Source organism: Hippoglossus stenolepis, chromosome 3, assembly GCF_022539355.2.
Source record: "Hippoglossus stenolepis isolate QCI-W04-F060 chromosome 3, HSTE1.2, whole genome shotgun sequence".
NCBI lineage: Eukaryota > Metazoa > Chordata > Actinopteri > Pleuronectiformes > Pleuronectidae > Hippoglossus > Hippoglossus stenolepis.
Window position 1 is genome coordinate 16484294 of NC_061485.1, and position 18872 is coordinate 16503165.

Genomic DNA, 18872 nt, shown 5'->3' on the forward strand with positions numbered 1-18872 from the left:
CTTAAATGTCTGACTCTGGCAGCAGAGTGCTTCACAGGAACCTTTATGTGTTTGTCTTGAGGTGTTTTGCATTTTGTGCAAAGACACTATTCTCCCCCAAACAATTCAGAGAGCCACGAAAATCCTTGCTGAAAAACTCAATCTACAATAAGGTGACATATTTTTCACAGGTAGTCTGATGGCATATCTTTGGGGATTGCTCATCACTTAATTTTGAGGATGACCAACAATAACTAAATAAATTGTGTGCAAGGTTATAATGATGAACCTCTAACTGCTCTCTTATATAGTCCAACTAGATAACATAGACATTTACTGTTCTTTTTATGACACCACGTTTATTTTATGTAGTTATTATTACTTTATGGAACAACACATACAGTAATTTTGATGCATTACTTTCGGATTAAGATACGATTAGATTTTTTCCTGGGAGAAACTCACAAGCTGCCCACCACTATGTGTAGTAAATACAATGAGCTCCACCTTCATCAGCTGTTAATGCATCATTCATTTTTTATAAATAATAATATTCTGAAATGGGTCAAATTGTTTAATGAGCACTGTGAGTATATTGTAATTGCATAATATAGATAGTGTAATCATCTACTACTGGTTGTGTAGTTTATATAATACTTTAGCTGTAAATTCATGTAATACACTTGGGGGTTAAAATAATCTAAAATCTTTTCATTGATACAATACTACGAGTAATATCGAAGAAATTAATTAAAATACGTCTTAATGTTTTGTTTTGCTCGACACTATTTTTATTACGTTAACATTAGAACGCTTGTTTTAGTGAACGGCGTAGCACGACGCAGCCCCTCCCATCCACATGAAGAGCCGTGAAGAGAACTCCTGCCCGGTCAGGTGACGCCTGGTTAAAAACAAATGAACAGTGATATCCCTCCGCCATAAACGTTTGTTAATGCTTTATTTTTTAGAATTTCTTCATTTTTGTAAATTATTTAAACTATGAACCAAACATGTACTTTTTGTGGATATTAAAAAACTAAAGTAAGACGTTGATTCGCTTGTGTTTTCAATGTGAATATTTAGAGGGCGGAGCGCGTTGCACTACTTCTCGCGGTACAACCTCTTCCGGTCCTCTTTCCAGCTTCCCGTGCAACATGGTGAGTGTGTCTGAGTGAGGCCGTGTGCTTAAAACAAAACAAACTGTGGTTTAATTCGATCAGTCTCGAACATCCGCGTGTCCTCGGCGTTATAAACCTACATATAAACCTCCAGTGTGGAGAAGCGATGGTTAATGTCGGCCGAAATGATTTTAAACGTTGTCTGGGCCTAATGCTAGCTGTTAGCAGGCTAGCCGTTTTTGTGCATGTGTTCCTGAGAGCTGAAGAAGGAAGGCACCGCCGCCACAGCGCAGAGACACTGGAGGGATGTGGGTCCAAAGACACGTGTGGTTTTCACCGTGTTCTCTTATTCTAAAATCACCAAAATCAAATTCAGATGAACCTGATGAGCAGAACCGTTTGTGTAGCAGTCGTGTCGGGACATCGCAGCTAACCCATGCTCACCATTGTGGGTTTATGTCGTCGGGGTGGAAATGATCGTTAATCCTTCCTTAAAAGACATTTTCTGTTAACGGTTTAATTCTAAAATGGTTGACAGTACTCGGTGTTGGAAATATTTGAAGTTATTCGAGTAGTTTTCATTTGTCAGTTGCTGAGCTACGTTACACAAGTGCCCATTGCTGCTATTATGTGTCAGTGGACGGAAAAGCGGTCATGGAGATCAGTTTGTCATTTAAGTATTTATTTATTTATTTAAAAAATCCTGTTAAGTTCTGCTTTGCCATCATTAAAAATAGGATTTGGACTGAGTCAGACCTTTGAATAGATCATCTCTAAGAAACTTTAATCAGTTTTCGCCATTTCCTGACATTACCATACTAAACCTACTATCTGAGAAGGGTAAGAGAAGTAATCCGATTTACAGATATGAAAATAATTGGTAGATGCTGTCCTAGTGCAGATATCCTAAAATTTTAGGATTTTCAGGAAATCCTTAATTTCAAGGACCTTTCCATTGAGCAATTATTTCGTTTAAGAAACTAAACTTATTTTATGTAAGCAGGTAGATCTTTGCCTTAAATGGTCTTAAACTGTCAAATTTTGATATTGATCTAATGTGTTGACACCAGCTTTTGGTGCTTGATAATTTTTGGTGCTCAATTTGTCATATATTTTAAGTATTAATTAACTGACCCTTATTATTAGAATATGATTTTTTTTTTAGTGCTCACTGTGTTGTCTTGTTTTACAGACTAAGAAAAGGAGGAATAACGGTCGTGCTAAGAAGGGCCGTGGGCACGTGCAGCCCATCCGCTGCACCAACTGTGCCCGCTGTGTCCCCAAGGACAAAGCCATCAAGAAGTTTGTCATCAGGAACATAGTGGAGGCTGCGGCCGTGAGAGACATCTCAGAGGCCAGTGTCTTTGACTGTGAGTGGAATTTGTTCTTTCTTTTGACACAACCCCAAAAGCTGTCTTAATATTTTAGTTTTTACGTGACAGCATGTCCTCATCTGTACCTCTCCTATCTGTGTCGTCTCTGCAGCATATGTTTTGCCCAAGCTCTATGTGAAGCTGCACTACTGTGTCAGCTGTGCCATCCACAGTAAGGTGGTGAGGAACCGCTCCTGTGAGGCCAGGAAAGACCGAACCCCACCACCCAGATTCAGGCCCGCTGTAAGTACAATCCACCACATTGTTTTACCCACATGACCTGTGATGCATATACACGGTTTTATTGCAGCACTGACAATGGGATTAGTAATAGAAAGAAAAGAACCCTTGAAACTAATGTTTATTATAGTTTGGTTGATTTGAAACAGGAAACACATGTAAATGCACCAGGGCTGATAATATACCAAGCTTAGTTATGTATAAGCTACAACTTTTAGTTAGACAGGCCAGCAATGATGTCACATGAATCTAAAACTGTTCTTTTTCTGTTCAACAGGCTGGTGCACCAAGAGCTCCTCCAAAGCCCATGTAAAGCAGATTGTGAAGATGCTGTAATGCCTGAAGAATAAACAAATCTTTACAAAAACCTGAAAGTGTGACGCTCATTCTTCACATCAGACCATGTGTTGTGTGGTTGTAAACTGACCGTGTGTTGTGTAGTTGTAGAAAAGAGGCCTGTCAAGTATTTTATTTGGAATAGACTCTTACAGTACAAAACTTACAGTGGTTTAAGATCAAATTCTGCAAATGCATAATTACATATGATACAATTGAAAAGGCGCTGCAGTTACTTAAAGCAATATCAGACCATTTACAGGAGGGGAATGTTAAAGAGTAAAACCAGAGGGAGCAAATAGTGCAACGGGGAAAACAAAATACCACAAAACTAGCATTAGTTTATTTTCTTTAGTATAGTCTTGAATTGGAGCAGATTATTTGGTTGTCCTTCAGAATGCAACAGAGGAGACTGGTGAAGGTTCAGGAGCAAACAGCATTGGTACCACATGCATCAGGTTCAGAAGCACAAAACTGCCCAGTGAAGCACACAAATATATCTAAACAATGTCCAAACTCACAACTTATATAGAGGGCTGCCAGTGGATTCGAATCTACTGTGCTGAAATTGCGACTTCAAACAATTCTACAGTGAATAAACAAGTCATGGACAAGGGGCCTAATGTATAATTCTACAGCATTTGTTGCTCTAAAATTCAACATCTTGGTTCAGGTGTATAGGAAGCTTGACTTTTTTTTTTCAAAAGGTGGCTCCTCATCTTTGGCTCTTAGCTGCCAGCATTACCAAAGTTATTCTGATGACCTGTGGTCGTTTGGTTGTTAAAATCAAAACACTTAGTTCTGGCCTGGGTCACTCATCACTTGAGGTTTCAGGGAAACTACAGGGGGTGAAAAAAAATTCTAAATATGACTGTCAGGTGTTTCTGTAATGTGCAGCACTGGATTAACAAAATAAATAACTTTACTGAGAATTTCAACAGTAAAGGAAGAAATTAAATACAGAAAATACCTCAGGCCAAAGGCACAACAGCCAAAGTCTACTACACACAAATTACGCCAACCAAAGGATCACACATGGGCCTGTTTTTGAGTTTTTTTTCCTGAATCAGAATATACAGCCCCATCAAAGTTCTGGAAAGGCCCATCCTTTGTTTTTAAGATTAAAAGATGAGACTAAAAGTTCAGTGAATCATCTTTGGTTTCCTGGTTTTTCCACCTACAACCCATTTTTCATGTGTACAAAAATGATTGAACATGTGAGTTGAGTTGCTCTTAAGAGTGATTGTTTAAAAATTGAATGGCTCTGAATGTCTACTCTTTCAGTCTTGAGATTCACATGTGAAGACATCTGTTGTTGAAAAGGTGAAACCAACATTAATAGTTGGTCATGGGAGAAAGGCAAGCCATTAGAAGCAGAGGAAGGGGAAAGGAAACCCCTAACCTAACACAGTTTGATGTTGTGAACAGGTCACAGGCTTGATGCATTTATGGCAAGCAAGCATGAAATTGAATACTTACAAAAAAAATTACATTAAGACAATCTGTTCCTTTACTTTAGCTCATTTAAACTGGGCGGACTGATAAAGGTTCTATATCCTAAGATGTTAAACTCATCTATATGTAATTACCAGGAAGTAAAAATTGAAATTCTGAACTCTTGTCTCATATTCATCTTTTAATCTTAAACTCTTCTTCAGTGTCCAAAAAAACACAAAGGAATCAGCCTTCATGTTCAAATAATTCTGAAGGACTTCACATAGTAAAACAAGGGTATAAGATGTAGGTAATCAGACAAAGCATTTCCGCTCATGTAAACTACACCAGTGATTTGCAATGATAACTTTGGTGACAGATCATTAACATCCAGGTCAGGTTACAGAAAACTACATTTCAGGATTCTGGGATACAAAGCGTCCATGGCCCTCACATGACCAAACAGTCTGTATTCACATATTAAGGCAAGATAATCTGATTTCAAATTGGATTCTAACTTTGGAAATAGCATTTTAACCACCTGTTTAGGTTTCTGTGTTGATATACTGTCACAAAATCACATTTCATTGTGTCAACAAGTGACTTTCTCCTTCAATCTCATACAGCAATATACAACAACAACAAATTGTAAACATCCCTCAAACCGATTTAACTTTACTTGACAACTTGTAACATTTAAAAAAACCTGGAAAACACCAAATTATCCTTTAATGTTTTTCTGCTAAAAGGGAGAAGATCATTTGAACAAATCTACATTGTTTTTCTTACAGAGCAATGAAAACCAAAAAAGATCTGTCACTTGACGCTTCTTCATAATTAATACTTTGCATTTCGCCACTCTAACAGGGAAAAGTGCTTAACAGGTGGAGGCAGTGGTTCTTTGCCTCAGCCACGAGGGAACCGTTATTTGGTGCTATGCAGACAAAAATATATTTTTCCATTCGTCTCTCTCAAAAAACTATATTTGGGAGTTCCTGCACATTGCCACTACTTAGAAATATGAAAATCCAAACAACTCAATTCAGTACATGACAGAACCATTTCCAGCCTTTAGAGGTTCAGTGGTTCTCGTTTAGGCTGAAAAAGATTTCTGAAAAGCAACATTTTATTTATAGATGCTGAAAAGATGTATTTCATTAAATAAAGTCTAAACATCAGTTCTGATTAATTTATAGAGGAAATTCAGTTCAATAAACTATTTACTGGATCACATAAGAACTCAGGTCGGCTGATGATTTTGATAAGTTTCAACCTTATTAAAAATCACTGAACACAGGAAAATTCAGTCTGTCTAAAACTTTCTTTATAGATCATTCCAAATGGGATACGTGGAGATCAATCATTAATCACAACAACATTCCTGTTTATCGACACAAACTGGGACTAATTTTTGCATCCAATTCTGTAATCTTAAAAAATTTGCCTGCTGGATGTGTACAATTTATTGTGCTTAAAGTAAGTTAAGTGAAATATTAATAAAACGAGGCTAAAACAACAATCTCTGTTATTTTAACATGTAAACAGAATCACAGGCCGACTGTGTTCTCTTTTCGTTTCGGAACTTTTTTTACCAAGACAGGATCATTGGTTGCCTTGGTAACTCTGTGGACTGACATGTGCTCTAAGACAAAGCAAATAAAACATTTTTGGAATTTAACCTGTGAGGATGTAGTAAACTGCTACAGTGTACTCATTTGTGTCATAGCAGCATGAGCCTAATGTCAGGTACAGTTAGTCTTTGATAAAATAGCAGAAGTGGTTCTTCATCTCTTTCAGCACTGATCAAAATCAAACACATCTGAATAGGATATTTGTGTGCAAAGACATAAGTCAGATACTTCACTGTCTGAAAATCAATCAATTGAGCAGTTAACTCATTTTATAACTCATCATCACACAATGACCGGTTTCCAGATAAGACTTGGTAGCTCGTGTCTTTCAGTCTGGTCAACAGGGTGTGATCAGGGGGAAGAAAGGCACAATACAATGAGATAGTAACATTCAAAATGTTTGAATGTCAAATAAAAAGATTAATGTTGGTTTGCAGTTTGATGGAGGGATGCCAATGAATACTTGGGGGGCTTGTGAAGATCCTATAACCTCTGAGTAATCTCTAAAGTCGTGGCAGTGATAGTCCTTTCCTTGTGAGAGAAACCTTCCATCAGTTTTTCTCAATTTTGAGAGAAATGTGCAGGTCGGTAATGTATTCTACAAAATAGTTTAATATGATCAGAATATTCTGGCAGGTATCAGTGCAACAAAAGCAGTCATGGAAAAGATAAAACAAAACATTTCATACACAGCCCCAGTCGGCATCCACACAAATAAAGGCCTTCAATATTCACTTACTTGTTCAACTTACTTCCAAAAAACACACAGGGGTCCTTGTTCTCACTCTCTCTCTGTCACACACACACACACACACACACACAAAACCCCATCAAAAACAAAAGTGCATTGCTAAATCATGGACAACTCCTCAAAACACATCCATTCGCTTGGACCTGGTGTTTGAGTTTGGTCTGCACTTGAAAAAGCGATTCATTGTACACGACTAACCCCAAATTGAAGAGAAATAGAAAACCAGGATAAATAACGATTGCTAGGGAATCATTTAACTAAAAGTGCTTTGAGAACAAGGTGTTCAAATCTGATTCCTCTGTAGTTGAGCCCATCAACCTCACATTGTTCTTCTTACATGGTATTTCTGTTAAAGTGCACAAGAAGATTAAGTTTTCATGTTATGGATAAAGTCCGATTTGTCTACTAGAATTTGTGCATCAGGTTTGAAGTTTGGAGCAAGGCACATCTGTGGGTGAAAAAAGTGCATCGGCTCTTTATCTAGTTTAAAATACAAGTCATTGAAAGTGCATTTTCAATAGATAATGTTTGAAATGCATTGATAATGATAAGGGTAACTATTGTAATTTAGAAACATGCATATGGAGTTTCTCCTGCTGGTACATACTTACTGTACCAGTGCGTCTTCACATCATCAGTGCCTTTATCGTGTGTGCAGACCAAACCCAGCCAGGTCCTTGTCTCAGTGTAAAAATAGCTTTAGGGGGAAGCAAGTCGTTAACCCTTTATCCTCATTCAAGGATGTGTTCTCCGCGGACGATGTGAGAAGAAAATTCGTAGCGGTCCTGGCTGCGGTGGCCACAGATGTTACACTCGAAAGGCTGGCGAAAACCGTGGCAGCCCATATGGATAGTAAACATGACATGGTCCAGGAAAAGCACACGGCAGTGCTCGCAACGAAAACAGCGCACAGCCCGCCCTTCGCTGTCCACGACCCGAAAAGCCTCCCTGGAAGTCGAGGAGGGCGCTGTAGGTGAGCTGGGAGTCGGAGCGAGGGCAGGAGGCGGTGGGGCTGAGTGCCCTCCAACCTGTCTTTCCACCTCCCTTTCTTTGGCGTGGCTGGGGCTGTGTCTGTCCCGACTCCTGTGGTGTGCAATGGGAGGAGGCACTGGGTTGTGGTTGTTCGAGTAGAGGAGATGATGGCCATTGTTACTGTGCAGGGTTGGAATTGGAGCAGTACTGTTGCATGGCTCATCGGTCATACTCTCTGTGTCTGTAGAGTCCTGGCAACCGTTGCTAGGCGAGGGCGCGTGACTTCGACCGACAGGCAGGTCTTCGTGACCCTCGGCTGCCTCCCTTCCCCCTACACCTGCAGCTCCCAGCCCAGTTCCCGTCCCTGTACAATCCAGCCTCGGACCTAGAGCGACAGGGACGTGAGAGGAGCCGTGGATCGGCCTGAGTTCCGGCAGACATGACGGGTGAGTGGTGGGGAGGTGTAAAGGCCTCAGAGTGTCTGAAACCCCTTCTCCATTACCTGCAATGCCTGCGTACTCTCCTCCCAGACCAGTAAAGTGCGGAGCTTCAAGTTCTCCTGCGTGCATCTCCCCATCTTTATCCAAACCAGCACTGAGCTCATAAGGTGCATCTCCAAGGTTGAGTCGTATGTGCTTCTGTCCTGCAATTGAGAGAGACACAATATTGTATTGTCATGACATGATATCTCACAATATTGTAAAATGGAAGTCTGTGGAAGATGTCACAACGGTAAAGAGATTCATAATTTTTCATGTCAGTTGAATGACTTGAGTTTAGTCCTGCAGCTAATGGTGAATCAGACCCTTTAAGACCAAATGATTGGTGGTAAGCTACGAAAAATCATAAAACAAATGTGCATATAATCCTGAAAGCCGTTGGTCACTTCAGAACAAAAAGATCCGTCCAGATGCATGTGGTATTGAATTCAAGCGATTAATGCTGCTGTCTAAGTTTCTTGAACCCATCCACACTGAGACCAAATGCTCACCTACAAATTTTTGTGGTGTGGATCTCTTGCGTTTGGTGATGCTGTTTGCGAGCCGATCAATAAATGCCATCTTGTCTGCAGAGGGTTGCAGAAGAGAGTCCTGTATAAACTCTAGCTCTCTCATCTCCTCTCCTGCACAAAGTACAAACAAATTGTAAAGTTATTTTTGGGGGTTCTCTTATCACCCAGACAGCATTTATCCCAAACGATAAAGAGGTATGCTGGTTGTCAATAGAAAATCTAAACCACATTTTAGATATACAGTAAAAAGGGATCGAATTGGGGGGGTTACCCCATTAAGGAGGTAGACTAGAAACGAAGATGCTACTACAATCCATTTGGAAAGGGATATTTGCAACACTATACTATGATTTAGATTCCTCTCTTATGCGACAAAATGTTGTTTACTTCTGATATGTAATGTCCATGAATGTCATTAAACACATACCTGGAATCTGAGCACTGGATGGCTGCTTTGACTCCAGACTCTGTAAGTAGCTGTGGCAACGCTCTCGATGTTCCTCTAGGGTGCTCTGCTGTTTGTAACTACGGCCACAATAACTGCACTTATACGGCTTCCCTACGGTTGGAGAGGACACTGGGGAGAAAGTAGGTAATAAAGCCTTATTACTGTCTAAACATGCCAACTATTATGTATATTTTTCAGTCATCCAGCTTGAATCTGTTCTACCTGCATGAGTGCGAAGGTGGCCAGTTAGAGCATCTCTTCTTCGACAGGCATAGCTGCAAAAGGGACATTTAAAGGGCTTCTCTCCTGAGTGCAGCTTGATGTGTCGGAGTAGGTTACCCTTTTGGGTGAAGGAGGCGCCACACTGATTGCACTGGAATGGTCGCTCACCTGGAGATAGGTTAAATGTGTTAACCCAACTTCTCTTACTACATGTATGTCTCAAACATTGTTTTACACACATATCTATCAGTTAAATTACAAATACTAGAGCTGCAAATCAAAACAACACATTCAAAAGGAAACATCTGAGACATCATCAAAAAGACACATTTTATATGTGACCTATTTTACTTAACAAAAACAAATGTTTTATCACAAAATAGATTGTTCAGTCACCTGTATGGCTGCGTTTGTGCACCATGAGAACATTTGGCCCAATGCAGATCATTCCACAGACGTCACACTTGAGCTTTCCATTTGGCAGCCTGGTGGCTCCAGATGGTATGGTTTCAGGATTGGTGAGCTCCCTGTAGCCTCCAACAGCCTCAGATCCTTGCTCTGACCCTCCTTCTTCCACCCTCTCCCCTCTTTCATCTTCAGTACTGCGACCTGGGTCTTCATCACTGTACAATTCCACTTTAATGGAGTTGGCTATAAGTGCAAGAGCAAAAATAAGGAATGTCTTAAATAGGATGATAAACTTGTATGTTACCAGATGTTACAAAGATACTTATGTGAATAGAATGGGGCTGCCTCTCCAGCATCTTTATCTCAGATTGATATTATTAAGTGCAATCTGAATAATGAAACAATCAGAAAATCCTATGACAAGTAAAAGTGACAAGCAACTTGATTGTATATTGGAAAATAATTCGATTTGGGGATTTCATTAACCATTGTGGAATTAACATGTGATTTTTCACTGACCACTGAGGGAGCGACTAGGAGAGGTCTCCTTGCTGTTTGGGGTGCTCACTGTTGGACCTCCAAGGGCCCCGGAAAACTCCCTCTCCATTGAAGAGTCTCCACTAGCCGCTTCGAAAAAAGAGAAACACAAGAAAGATCTTTTATTAGAACAACAGGTCCACCTTAAAAGACAAGTGTATTTTCAAATAAAATGTAGACCAGTCCTACCTGATATATAAGACCGGCCATTGCAGTCATCAACATCCATACTAGTTCAAGCAGAATACTGAAATGACAGTCGTGTCAGAGGTTAAATATCAAACTGAATTATCTCTCACATACATTCACTTGTGCACAGATTCACTGAAACATAATCAAATAAGCGCAACCTCCTTTGGAATAACAGCTAAGCATGTAGTTAGAGGTCCAATGTGACAACCCGTTATCAAATGAAAATCCCCAATGTGCCTGAGGTTTATTAAAAATGATATTGATTAGGAAATAGACAACTTTCAATGACCAAAACACACACAAAAAACACCAACGGCTAGTTTGAACGTTAGAAAACTATCGTTAACATGTCGGTGGAATTTAAGTCAGGCCTTGGATTTAGAACTGCGTCGATATTTACTGCACCGATATAAACTCTGCTGATAAATACAGCTATATAGCTAATTGTGGCAATATGAAAAGTAAACAGTTAAATAGCAGCTACTTTAGCGTCCTACTTTAACCTTAGCAGCTACAGATCAGCTGCTTGACTCTGTAACAATTACACCGAGTCATGACAACACTGAAGAAAACCATTTAGCGGTGCGCTAATCTAACGTTAGGCTCATCCGAGACAAATGAGCACGAAACCCAGTTCCTAAAGCAGATTGACAGCGTTTACATAATGGTGGTGTGGAGGTAAAGTTTACGATTCGGCCTGGGCGGCTAACGTTAGCTCAATGCATGTGATGGAAATGACTGTTAGCCAAGTTAGCTCAACTCAACGCTAGAACGTATCCTTGACAGCTCAGTCAGAAGCACGGAACAAAGTTGCAGCCGTGTAATGTGGGTGATGACGCGACGTACATATCACTGACTTGCGGGGTCTGACATTAAGATGGACACTGGTGTCCCCACGACGGCTTGCTTGACGCTAGCATAACAAACCACCATTAGCCTGAGCTACCCAAGCTAGCTAGCTCCCACAGCCAATGTTTCCTAAACCGTTGCTATGGCAGCCACCGTCGCCCGGAGTGCTGTGGCTAGCGAGCTAATGGTTAGCTAGCTAGCTAACTAGCCTGTCCTCCCAGGAGCCTCGAAGTGGACTTTACAGCTCAGCACGGCGGAGACAGCCGACCACGAATGTACATTTTAAGGTTCCCCGGTTCTCTCGGTGTCTGCTGCATTACCTGTCCCTGTCACGGCCGTTTCAGTGAGGTTATTCTGTATTTTCATCTGCCTGTTTATGACGGCTGCATCGCCCGGCAGCATTTACCTCCAGCTACTTATCATTTCCGGTGACATCCCGAGAGGAGCTGCCTGGGAAAATGTGAGCAGCATCAGACCAGTTCACATGAGCTGCTGGTCTAAAAACACACATTCCGAGCATACAGAGACTGAGTGTTGTGTTTTTGAATTGATGATACATTGCATTGTATGGTATCTGATGGGTTTCCAGGAATCAGTGGTAAACTGAGCACGTTTATTCAAGTACTGTATTTAAGTTACTGTACTTATGTTAAAGTATTTGAGTATTTTCATTGTATTCTTCCTAATACACCTGCTCCACTATACTTCAGGGGGAAATTACATTATAGCTGTGACTTTTAAGCATTTTTAACATTTTACATAATAAATATTAGACCATTTCAATTTTTGTTATGAACATATTTTATTGGATTTTCAGACAGCAGAGCAGTAAAGTGACACAAAATAATTCCAATATTAACACCCCTCCCCCAAAAAACTTTTGAGCCCCCTGTCCAAGAATGAGGTAATAAACAACAGTGTACAGTGTGTACAATATATATCACTAAGCAGTAATAGCATCACAGTAGCGTAAAACAATGGCAATAGAAGAAAGACAAATAAATAAATACATAAATACATAAATGTTCTCCAAATAAGTGAGTAAATTGGCAATGGATAAATGCATAAAATTTAAAATGTAATTTAAAGAAAAACAGAAAAAGAAAAAGACAGTGTGTCCGTATGGGTCCTTGTCATGCATCTCAGAATGTCACATTCTGCACTTACCTTGCAAAGTTTGTCCCACCCAAGTATCCAATCTGTGGAAAAGGATGACATACTCTTGACAAAATTAATCAGGGGGGTGCTTTATTTTACTTATGCAGGATTTTAATGCAGTACTTTTACTTGAGATTGAGACAACAGAACTGTGCAAAGTGTGTAGAGGTTCAGATTCACTTATATTATACAGTGACATGGTATCGTACATGTTGTACATCATTGTTGTATGTGATATATTAGTGTTGTCGGTCAGTATGTAGGACTATATGTAGTGTGTCAGTGTTTAGTCCCTGTCATAAACTTGTTTACATTTTTTTTTAAAATAATCTGAGATACATAAATGTGCTTGTACCACATAAATGTGCATAAGCAATATATTGATATATGATGGACCTTTGTTACATTGCTATTAATGAAATTCGAATTGTTATAATTATTGATATTGTTGTACTGCCCAGCCCTGTTGGCTAGTGCCGTATTTCCATTGCATTAATATATTATTTTACTATTTTTTGTCTGAATGCTTCTTCCACTACACTGTCCTGGTTCCAGATATAATCAGTTGAGATTGTTCTGTTAGATTGAATCAGTCTGTTAATAATGCCTGATGGTGTATACAGGGAAGACTGTTTATGTACAGTCTGTGGTTGTGAGGGTCAGTGCTGCACAGGGCCTGACACATGCTGTGGCTGCAGGAGCGCGCAAAGAGTGACCTCTACTGTACACACCAGCCAGAGTGCTCGTTCATGTCAGCCCTGACGTGCGCGCTGTTTTTACGACGGTGTGCTTACACAATGACAGTTTCCGTTAGCCTCACTCGCGAGTCCTGACCGCTCGCACTTCGCTTTTTTGTCGTTTCCAACTTTGGTCGAAACACGAATTTCTGTTTTCCAAACTACCGATCGCAGTCGGTGGTTGGATTTTATACAGGAAGTGATCGGTTGTTGATATAAGTACAAGTTGTACGGTCTGTGGTTTAACTTTGAAGTTCCAGCTCGAGGCCCAGCGGAGAGCTCGAGCGGCAGCTCCGAAAAGTTTGTTGTTGTCACGTGACGCGAGACGAATGTGGCGATAAAAGTTTGTTTCGATAGTGAAACTAGGCGGCGTACTACGTTATTTTTTTTTACCTTCTGACCACAGTTCTCACTGCGATGCCTCAACCAAAATATCGAAAGATTGCTGTAATAGGTTACAGGTCTGTAGGTGAGTACAGCACGCGAGCTCGTGCATAGCTAATGTTAGTGGGCTAGCTAACATGCTAATGTCCTGGCTTTGTTTTCCACCTGAGTGTATCCGACTCTCAGCAGTCAAGCTAGCTCACCTTTGTTCGTGTTTCTTTGTGTTACGTGTGTTTGCTGTGCTGACTACTAACATACACTAAGAGCAACCCTACGTCGCCATAGAACCGTGGCTATGTGCCGCTGGTTGTCACGTATTCGGTGTAAATAAAGTTAGCTCAGTCGTTGCTGGTCGAGTGCCAAGCGGTGAATGTCTCGAAACTCATAGTCCAACGTGTCAAAGATAACACATGTGTGATGATCAAAATGTAAGGGACATGGTCTATGGCCGTGTTTACTATTTACAAAGTCAATACCACGTTTTGACTGACATATCTGACCCCCTCACAGAGCCACATATTACTGTTCCTTAAAATCACATCTAATTAAATGTGACCCTTTTCTAAAGCTATTGGTAACACCCAACAAAAGCATCTGGTAAAGCTTGATTTGAAAAACATATGCCATGAACAATATAGCTGCTATTTCTGATCAAGTCACAGAAAATCAAATTAACAATTCATCAAGATAGCACAGAAACAGCAGTTATGTTTCTTTTCTTTGCACAGGAAAGTCATCTCTTACAATACAGTTTGTGGAAGGACAGTTTGTTGACTCCTATGACCCCACCATTGAAAACAGTAAGTAACATCATTGGCTAGATGTGGAATATTGAATCAAAGAAAGTTACAATTAATTTGGCTTAATGTCAAGAAATATAAAAAAAATAAAAAACCACCTCATCTCCTTTTCCAGCCTTTAACAAAATGGTCAGCGTGAATGGCCAAGAATTCAACCTTCAGCTGGTTGATACAGCCGGACAAGTAAGTTCATCTTCCACCATAACTGACTGAAGCAATGAACTTTTTGTTGCAAGTCAACACTTTTGATGTGTTCATTCCTATCATGTAATGTTAGGCACTGTTGTGACATGTACTCAGCTTGACATATTGTTTAGGCTGTGTTTGGTAACGTTCATACTCAATGGGATTATTATACCTCTCCTCTGTCTGTAGGATGAGTACTCAATTTTTCCACAGTCCCACTCTATGGACATCCATGGTTATGTCCTCGTCTATTCAGTGACTTCCATGAAAAGGTGAGGGGATGGTTGTGTTTTATTCATCTGTGTGAATAATGATACAGTTATAAGTTGTGATACACATATGATACACAAGTCTTAAAACACTTAACATTAGTTAGACAACACAAACTGTCCCTTACATTTGATTCTAGCTTTGTGTTTTAACACATACAGACCCAACTGTTCTCAATACATTCCTAAACAACAGATTTATAAAGGTGCTGTTGTATTCAACTCCAAATATGCTCAAGTGGGAGGTTCTTTTGGCCTTTGGCAGAGCATTATCTTAGTAAATATGTAAGTAATTTGATGTCGTCTGCTCAGTTTTGAAGTTGTGCAGGCTCTCCACGACAAGCTGCTAGACATGATTGGAAAGATTCAGTAAGTGTAGCTTTACCTTCATAATTCAGTGCTTCCAAATTTGTGTTTTATTTTTCCAAGTGATTTAATCTTAACTACAATTTTAATTTTCTTTTCAGAGTCCCAACTGTTCTTGTAGGGAACAAAAAAGATCTCCACATGGAAAGGTAATCATGATGAGGGAATGTCTTGTAATGAATGTGTTTGGATAACACAACACCGATAATAATGTCAGACATTATTCTTTTAAAGGTTCTGTGTCGTTGAAAGGGAGACTTCAATCTCATTTTATTATAAATCCGGTCTTTAATATAAAGCAAGTGTTGAACACACTAAATACTGGGAAAGTATGAAAATGTTCCATCCATTGAGAAATACACACAGGCCACATTGAGAAACTGTGCCATGAATGGGCCATCAAGACTTCTGTAAGTTCGAGATGCCATAACAATACAGTCATTGCCCTCACCTGGGTCACTAGCATGGCTTGACTTAACCCATGGTCCAGCCTCGAAGGAGTTAAGTTTCTCAGTGTTCATCTAAAAACTTTTATAACTATATTTTTATTCAATCTTAGGTACCTCTGCCAAGGAGGCTATATTTTCCACCCTGTCTGTTTTTTTGTTTGTTGGTTTGTAAGCAAGGTTACGCAAAAACTACTTGACAGATTTCCATGATACGTAAGGGAGTAAGGGAAGAATCAATACAATTTTGGTGCGGGTGCAGACCGGGGCGAATCCAGAAATTATTTTTCACCTTCATAAACATTGTGGGATAGGGTGTTTTTCAACCATTTCCTTAGTTTCTCAGGAATAATTCATGAATCCTGATGAAATAAATTAGACACAATTTGGCTATTGATATTAATGACTGTGTCCAATTTGGTACATATACAAATCTGGATCAAGCGTATTTATATGTGGTTTCATAAGGAGACTGTTGGGAGCTTGGCAGAGGTTTGCACTCTACTGAGTCATTCTACTCAAGTATGGTTTCTGTTTCATTTTGACCAGGGTTATCAAACCAGAGGAGGGGAAGAAACTTGCTGATTCCTGGGGGGCTGCATTCATGGAGTCCTCAGCCAAGGAGAATGAGGTGATGATAGATATCTCCTTGAATATCTACTCATTGGTGCAGTCCACACAGTATTTCTGACGCACACTCGCATTATACTGACAATGTTTTTGCACTACAGACTGCTGTGGAGCTTTTCAAGCGGATCATTTTGGAGATGGAGAAAGCTGATGGAAATTGTGCCCCAGAGGAGAGGAAGTGTGCTGTCATGTAAACGTGTATCCAGGACATCAGTAAGCTCATTCGCTGAAGACAGGAGGCACAACTTCACCGGCTTGCCAATCGTGACCTCACCGACACCAAGACACTGCAGTGGAACTTTTTCTGATCCGTTATGATACCAGATTGATTTACAGAGCAAGTGAAATTGCCCAGACAGTTGACAAACGAATCCCCACATGCTGTAACCACAGGGAGAAATTTGTACGGGCAAGAATATTCTGTTATAGACAAAGAGGCACCTTCAGTGAACACATTCTTGGCAAAATCTTGATTTTTGAGTTCAACAAAACAATAAGATTGTCCCAATTAAGCGCATCAAAATTTTGTCATGAATGTATGATGGTAATAACTAGTTGTAAATCTTATGTTTGAGACATCATTGGCCTATGTCTCATAACTAATTGAATTCTTAAGTTAATGTAAAAAAAAGTTACCTTTTCAGGACTGGTGTATTCAGCAGATCTTATTTTTGACCGATGGAGAGTCGCAGTTCACATTGCTTTAAATGTGGTGTTAAAAATGTACTATTTCTCACAAATGGTGGATTTACTCGGACACCCCAAGTTAAGGTTCTAATAAGAAATGTCACTGTTCTTCTCACGGTCATTTTTATCAACTCTTCTTCAGGTACCGCTCACCGATGAACTCTTGAACTGCGGAAGAATCTATTTGTATATTTAAAAGCAAACATTTTAAGCTCTTCTGCTAAGCATACATACATCCCACCTTGTTTCTTAGGATTAGATTGGAACAGATCTTTGGTATTTACCACTTGAGCCTTTTTATACCATATAAATAGAATCTTAGAAAATGGTTTGATACAATTGGTTATATCTTGAGTGATGCAGGTGTGCGCCCCCTTAAATACGATAAGTAGAACATATGCTTATAAACGCATTATAATATAATCATTGTTGAGCTGCAATTTAAAATTTAAAATTGCATTTTAACACTAAGACCAGGTAAAAGGCGACAACAGTGTTTGTGTAGTAATTTTTGAAGCTAAATATTTTTTGATTTGATGGTTCATGCTGGCTTCTTAAAACTTAGTCAGGGTGGCATGCATCCCATTTAATTCATATTGAGGACTTGCATGGAAACTGTCAAACACTTGGGGATCATGAAATGACTTGTTTTCTCTTAGCTCGTGTAGCCTTACGAAGACATGACGCAGACTGTGGATCTTGTTTTCCCCCACAATTGTCATGTCATACCTGTAGTGGGTAATTGTAACTTTTTATCAAGTGCTTTGCAGAGTAAGTAGTTAATTATGGATGATTGATGATGGTTGAACAGAAGCTGGTGATGCTGTGTCTTGTGCCTTACAGTTCTTCAAACTCCCTCACCTGCTTCCCTTTACGACTCAAGGTGCTCTTAAAGGTCCCCCCCCCCCCTTTTCTGTTAACTTGATACTATGGGTGCAGGTGGTGTTGTGTACCTGAACACCAATATTCCCCTGTGGGTCAATGTTGATTCAGAAATCTTGCTGTAAACAGTTTTGTATATAAATAAATCTGTTACTCATTTGCCATAGTGCTGCTTTATTAGCTATGATGGATAAATAGATAGATGGGCATCCAGCATCTCAAAACACACAGTACAAGAAAAGTGTGTTGATAGAGGTGGACAGTGCTAGATGAATATTAGTGCAGGAATAATAATACTACACATAATATCAAAAACATATTTGCAACGAATAGACCTCAAAAAAGGTAATAAAGCAAATTGCCAATTATTATATAAAAAAACATTAGACTTAAGTGAAGAAAACGGAACCTAAAACCAACATATTGTGCAAAGGGGCGGATATAGCTAGTAACACCTTTTATCTGCACATCCCCCAGTGTGGTTATATGTCGTTGTGCTGGAGCAGACATTACTGTACAGAGTGTATGAAAGGGGCATGGCTTGCTGGTTATCTTGAGTTAGCCCGAAATTGTGGTGCGGTGACACCATGTGTATTACGGCACCTACTGTAACTGTTGACTTGTAGCGGAGTTGTGCCGAGTTCCGCGTTCCCGTCGAGAAGTGCATGCGCCTTGGGGGAGCGCGCACAGCTACAAGGGGAAAGAGGGAGCGACGCTACCAGACGTAATGATCTCTATCAGCTACCAGCTGATCTTATGTGAGGGTTTAACACTGAGACTTTCTTACAAGTGCTGGACTTGTTAAATGCTAGTCTGTCGGCCCCC

General features: G+C 39.9%; 3 protein-coding genes across 6 annotated transcripts; 2 read left to right on the forward strand and 1 right to left on the reverse strand.

Annotated features, from left to right (window-relative positions):
- The first annotated feature begins 1076 nt into the window (after window positions 1-1076).
- On the forward strand, window positions 1077-3077 carry LOC118104661 (40S ribosomal protein S26). Its single transcript, XM_035151694.2, has 4 exons — window positions 1077-1136; window positions 2290-2467; window positions 2583-2713; window positions 2988-3077. The coding sequence occupies exons 1-4, from the start codon at window positions 1134-1136 to the stop codon at window positions 3021-3023; spliced, it is 348 nt and encodes a 115-aa protein (XP_035007585.2). The 5' UTR covers window positions 1077-1133; the 3' UTR covers window positions 3024-3077.
- Window positions 3078-3367: 290 nt separating this feature from the next.
- Window positions 3368-11979, reverse strand: LOC118104720 (zinc finger protein Eos). 4 transcript variants are annotated; one of them, XM_035151799.2, is made up of 9 exons: window positions 11823-11977; window positions 10651-10708; window positions 10444-10551; window positions 9913-10167; window positions 9517-9684; window positions 9274-9423; window positions 8826-8957; window positions 8337-8477; window positions 3368-8219 (listed from the first exon to the last, which is right to left on the reverse strand). In XM_035151799.2, exons 2-9 carry the CDS (start codon window positions 10688-10690, stop codon window positions 7594-7596), a joined length of 1620 nt encoding a protein of 539 aa, XP_035007690.1. In that variant the 5' UTR covers window positions 10691-10708; window positions 11823-11977; the 3' UTR covers window positions 3368-7593. The 4 variants fall into 4 exon arrangements, with proteins under 4 accessions (XP_035007690.1, XP_035007686.1, XP_035007688.1 ...); XM_035151795.2 differs by having other exon boundaries at window positions 3368-8477; window positions 11823-11976; XM_035151797.2 differs by lacking the exon at window positions 11823-11977 and adding an exon at window positions 11500-11814 and having other exon boundaries at window positions 3368-8477.
- A 1451-nt stretch (window positions 11980-13430) lies between these two features.
- On the forward strand, window positions 13431-18209 carry rhebl1 (Ras homolog, mTORC1 binding like 1). Its single transcript, XM_035153316.2, has 8 exons — window positions 13431-13866; window positions 14510-14581; window positions 14697-14764; window positions 14957-15039; window positions 15349-15405; window positions 15504-15551; window positions 16398-16479; window positions 16580-18209. Exons 1-8 carry the CDS (start codon window positions 13815-13817, stop codon window positions 16670-16672), a joined length of 555 nt encoding a protein of 184 aa, XP_035009207.1. The 5' UTR covers window positions 13431-13814; the 3' UTR covers window positions 16673-18209.
- Window positions 18210-18872: the final 663 nt, after the last annotated feature.

Coding starts and splice junctions, on each gene's coding strand:
- LOC118104661 (XM_035151694.2), top strand. Junction 2,468..2,582: donor AGAGGCCAGTGTCTTTGACT/GTGAGTGGAATT, acceptor TCGTCTCTGCAG/CATATGTTTTGCCCAAGCTC. Junction 2,714..2,987: donor CACCCAGATTCAGGCCCGCT/GTAAGTACAATC, acceptor TCTGTTCAACAG/GCTGGTGCACCAAGAGCTCC.
- LOC118104720 (XM_035151795.2), bottom strand. CDS start 10,690: ATGGATGTTGATGACTGCAATGGCCGGTCTTATATATCAG. Junction 10,552..10,650: donor TGGCCGGTCTTATATATCAG/GTAGGACTGGTC, acceptor CTTTTTTCGAAG/CGGCTAGTGGAGACTCTTCA. Junction 8,958..9,273: donor ATCCAGTGCTCAGATTCCAG/GTATGTGTTTAA, acceptor TACTTTGTGCAG/GAGAGGAGATGAGAGAGCTA.
- rhebl1 (XM_035153316.2), top strand. CDS start 13,815: ATGCCTCAACCAAAATATCGAAAGATTGCTGTAATAGGTTACAGGTCT. Junction 15,552..16,397: donor AAAGATCTCCACATGGAAAG/GTAATCATGATG, acceptor CATTTTGACCAG/GGTTATCAAACCAGAGGAGG. Junction 16,480..16,579: donor CCTCAGCCAAGGAGAATGAG/GTGATGATAGAT, acceptor TTTGCACTACAG/ACTGCTGTGGAGCTTTTCAA.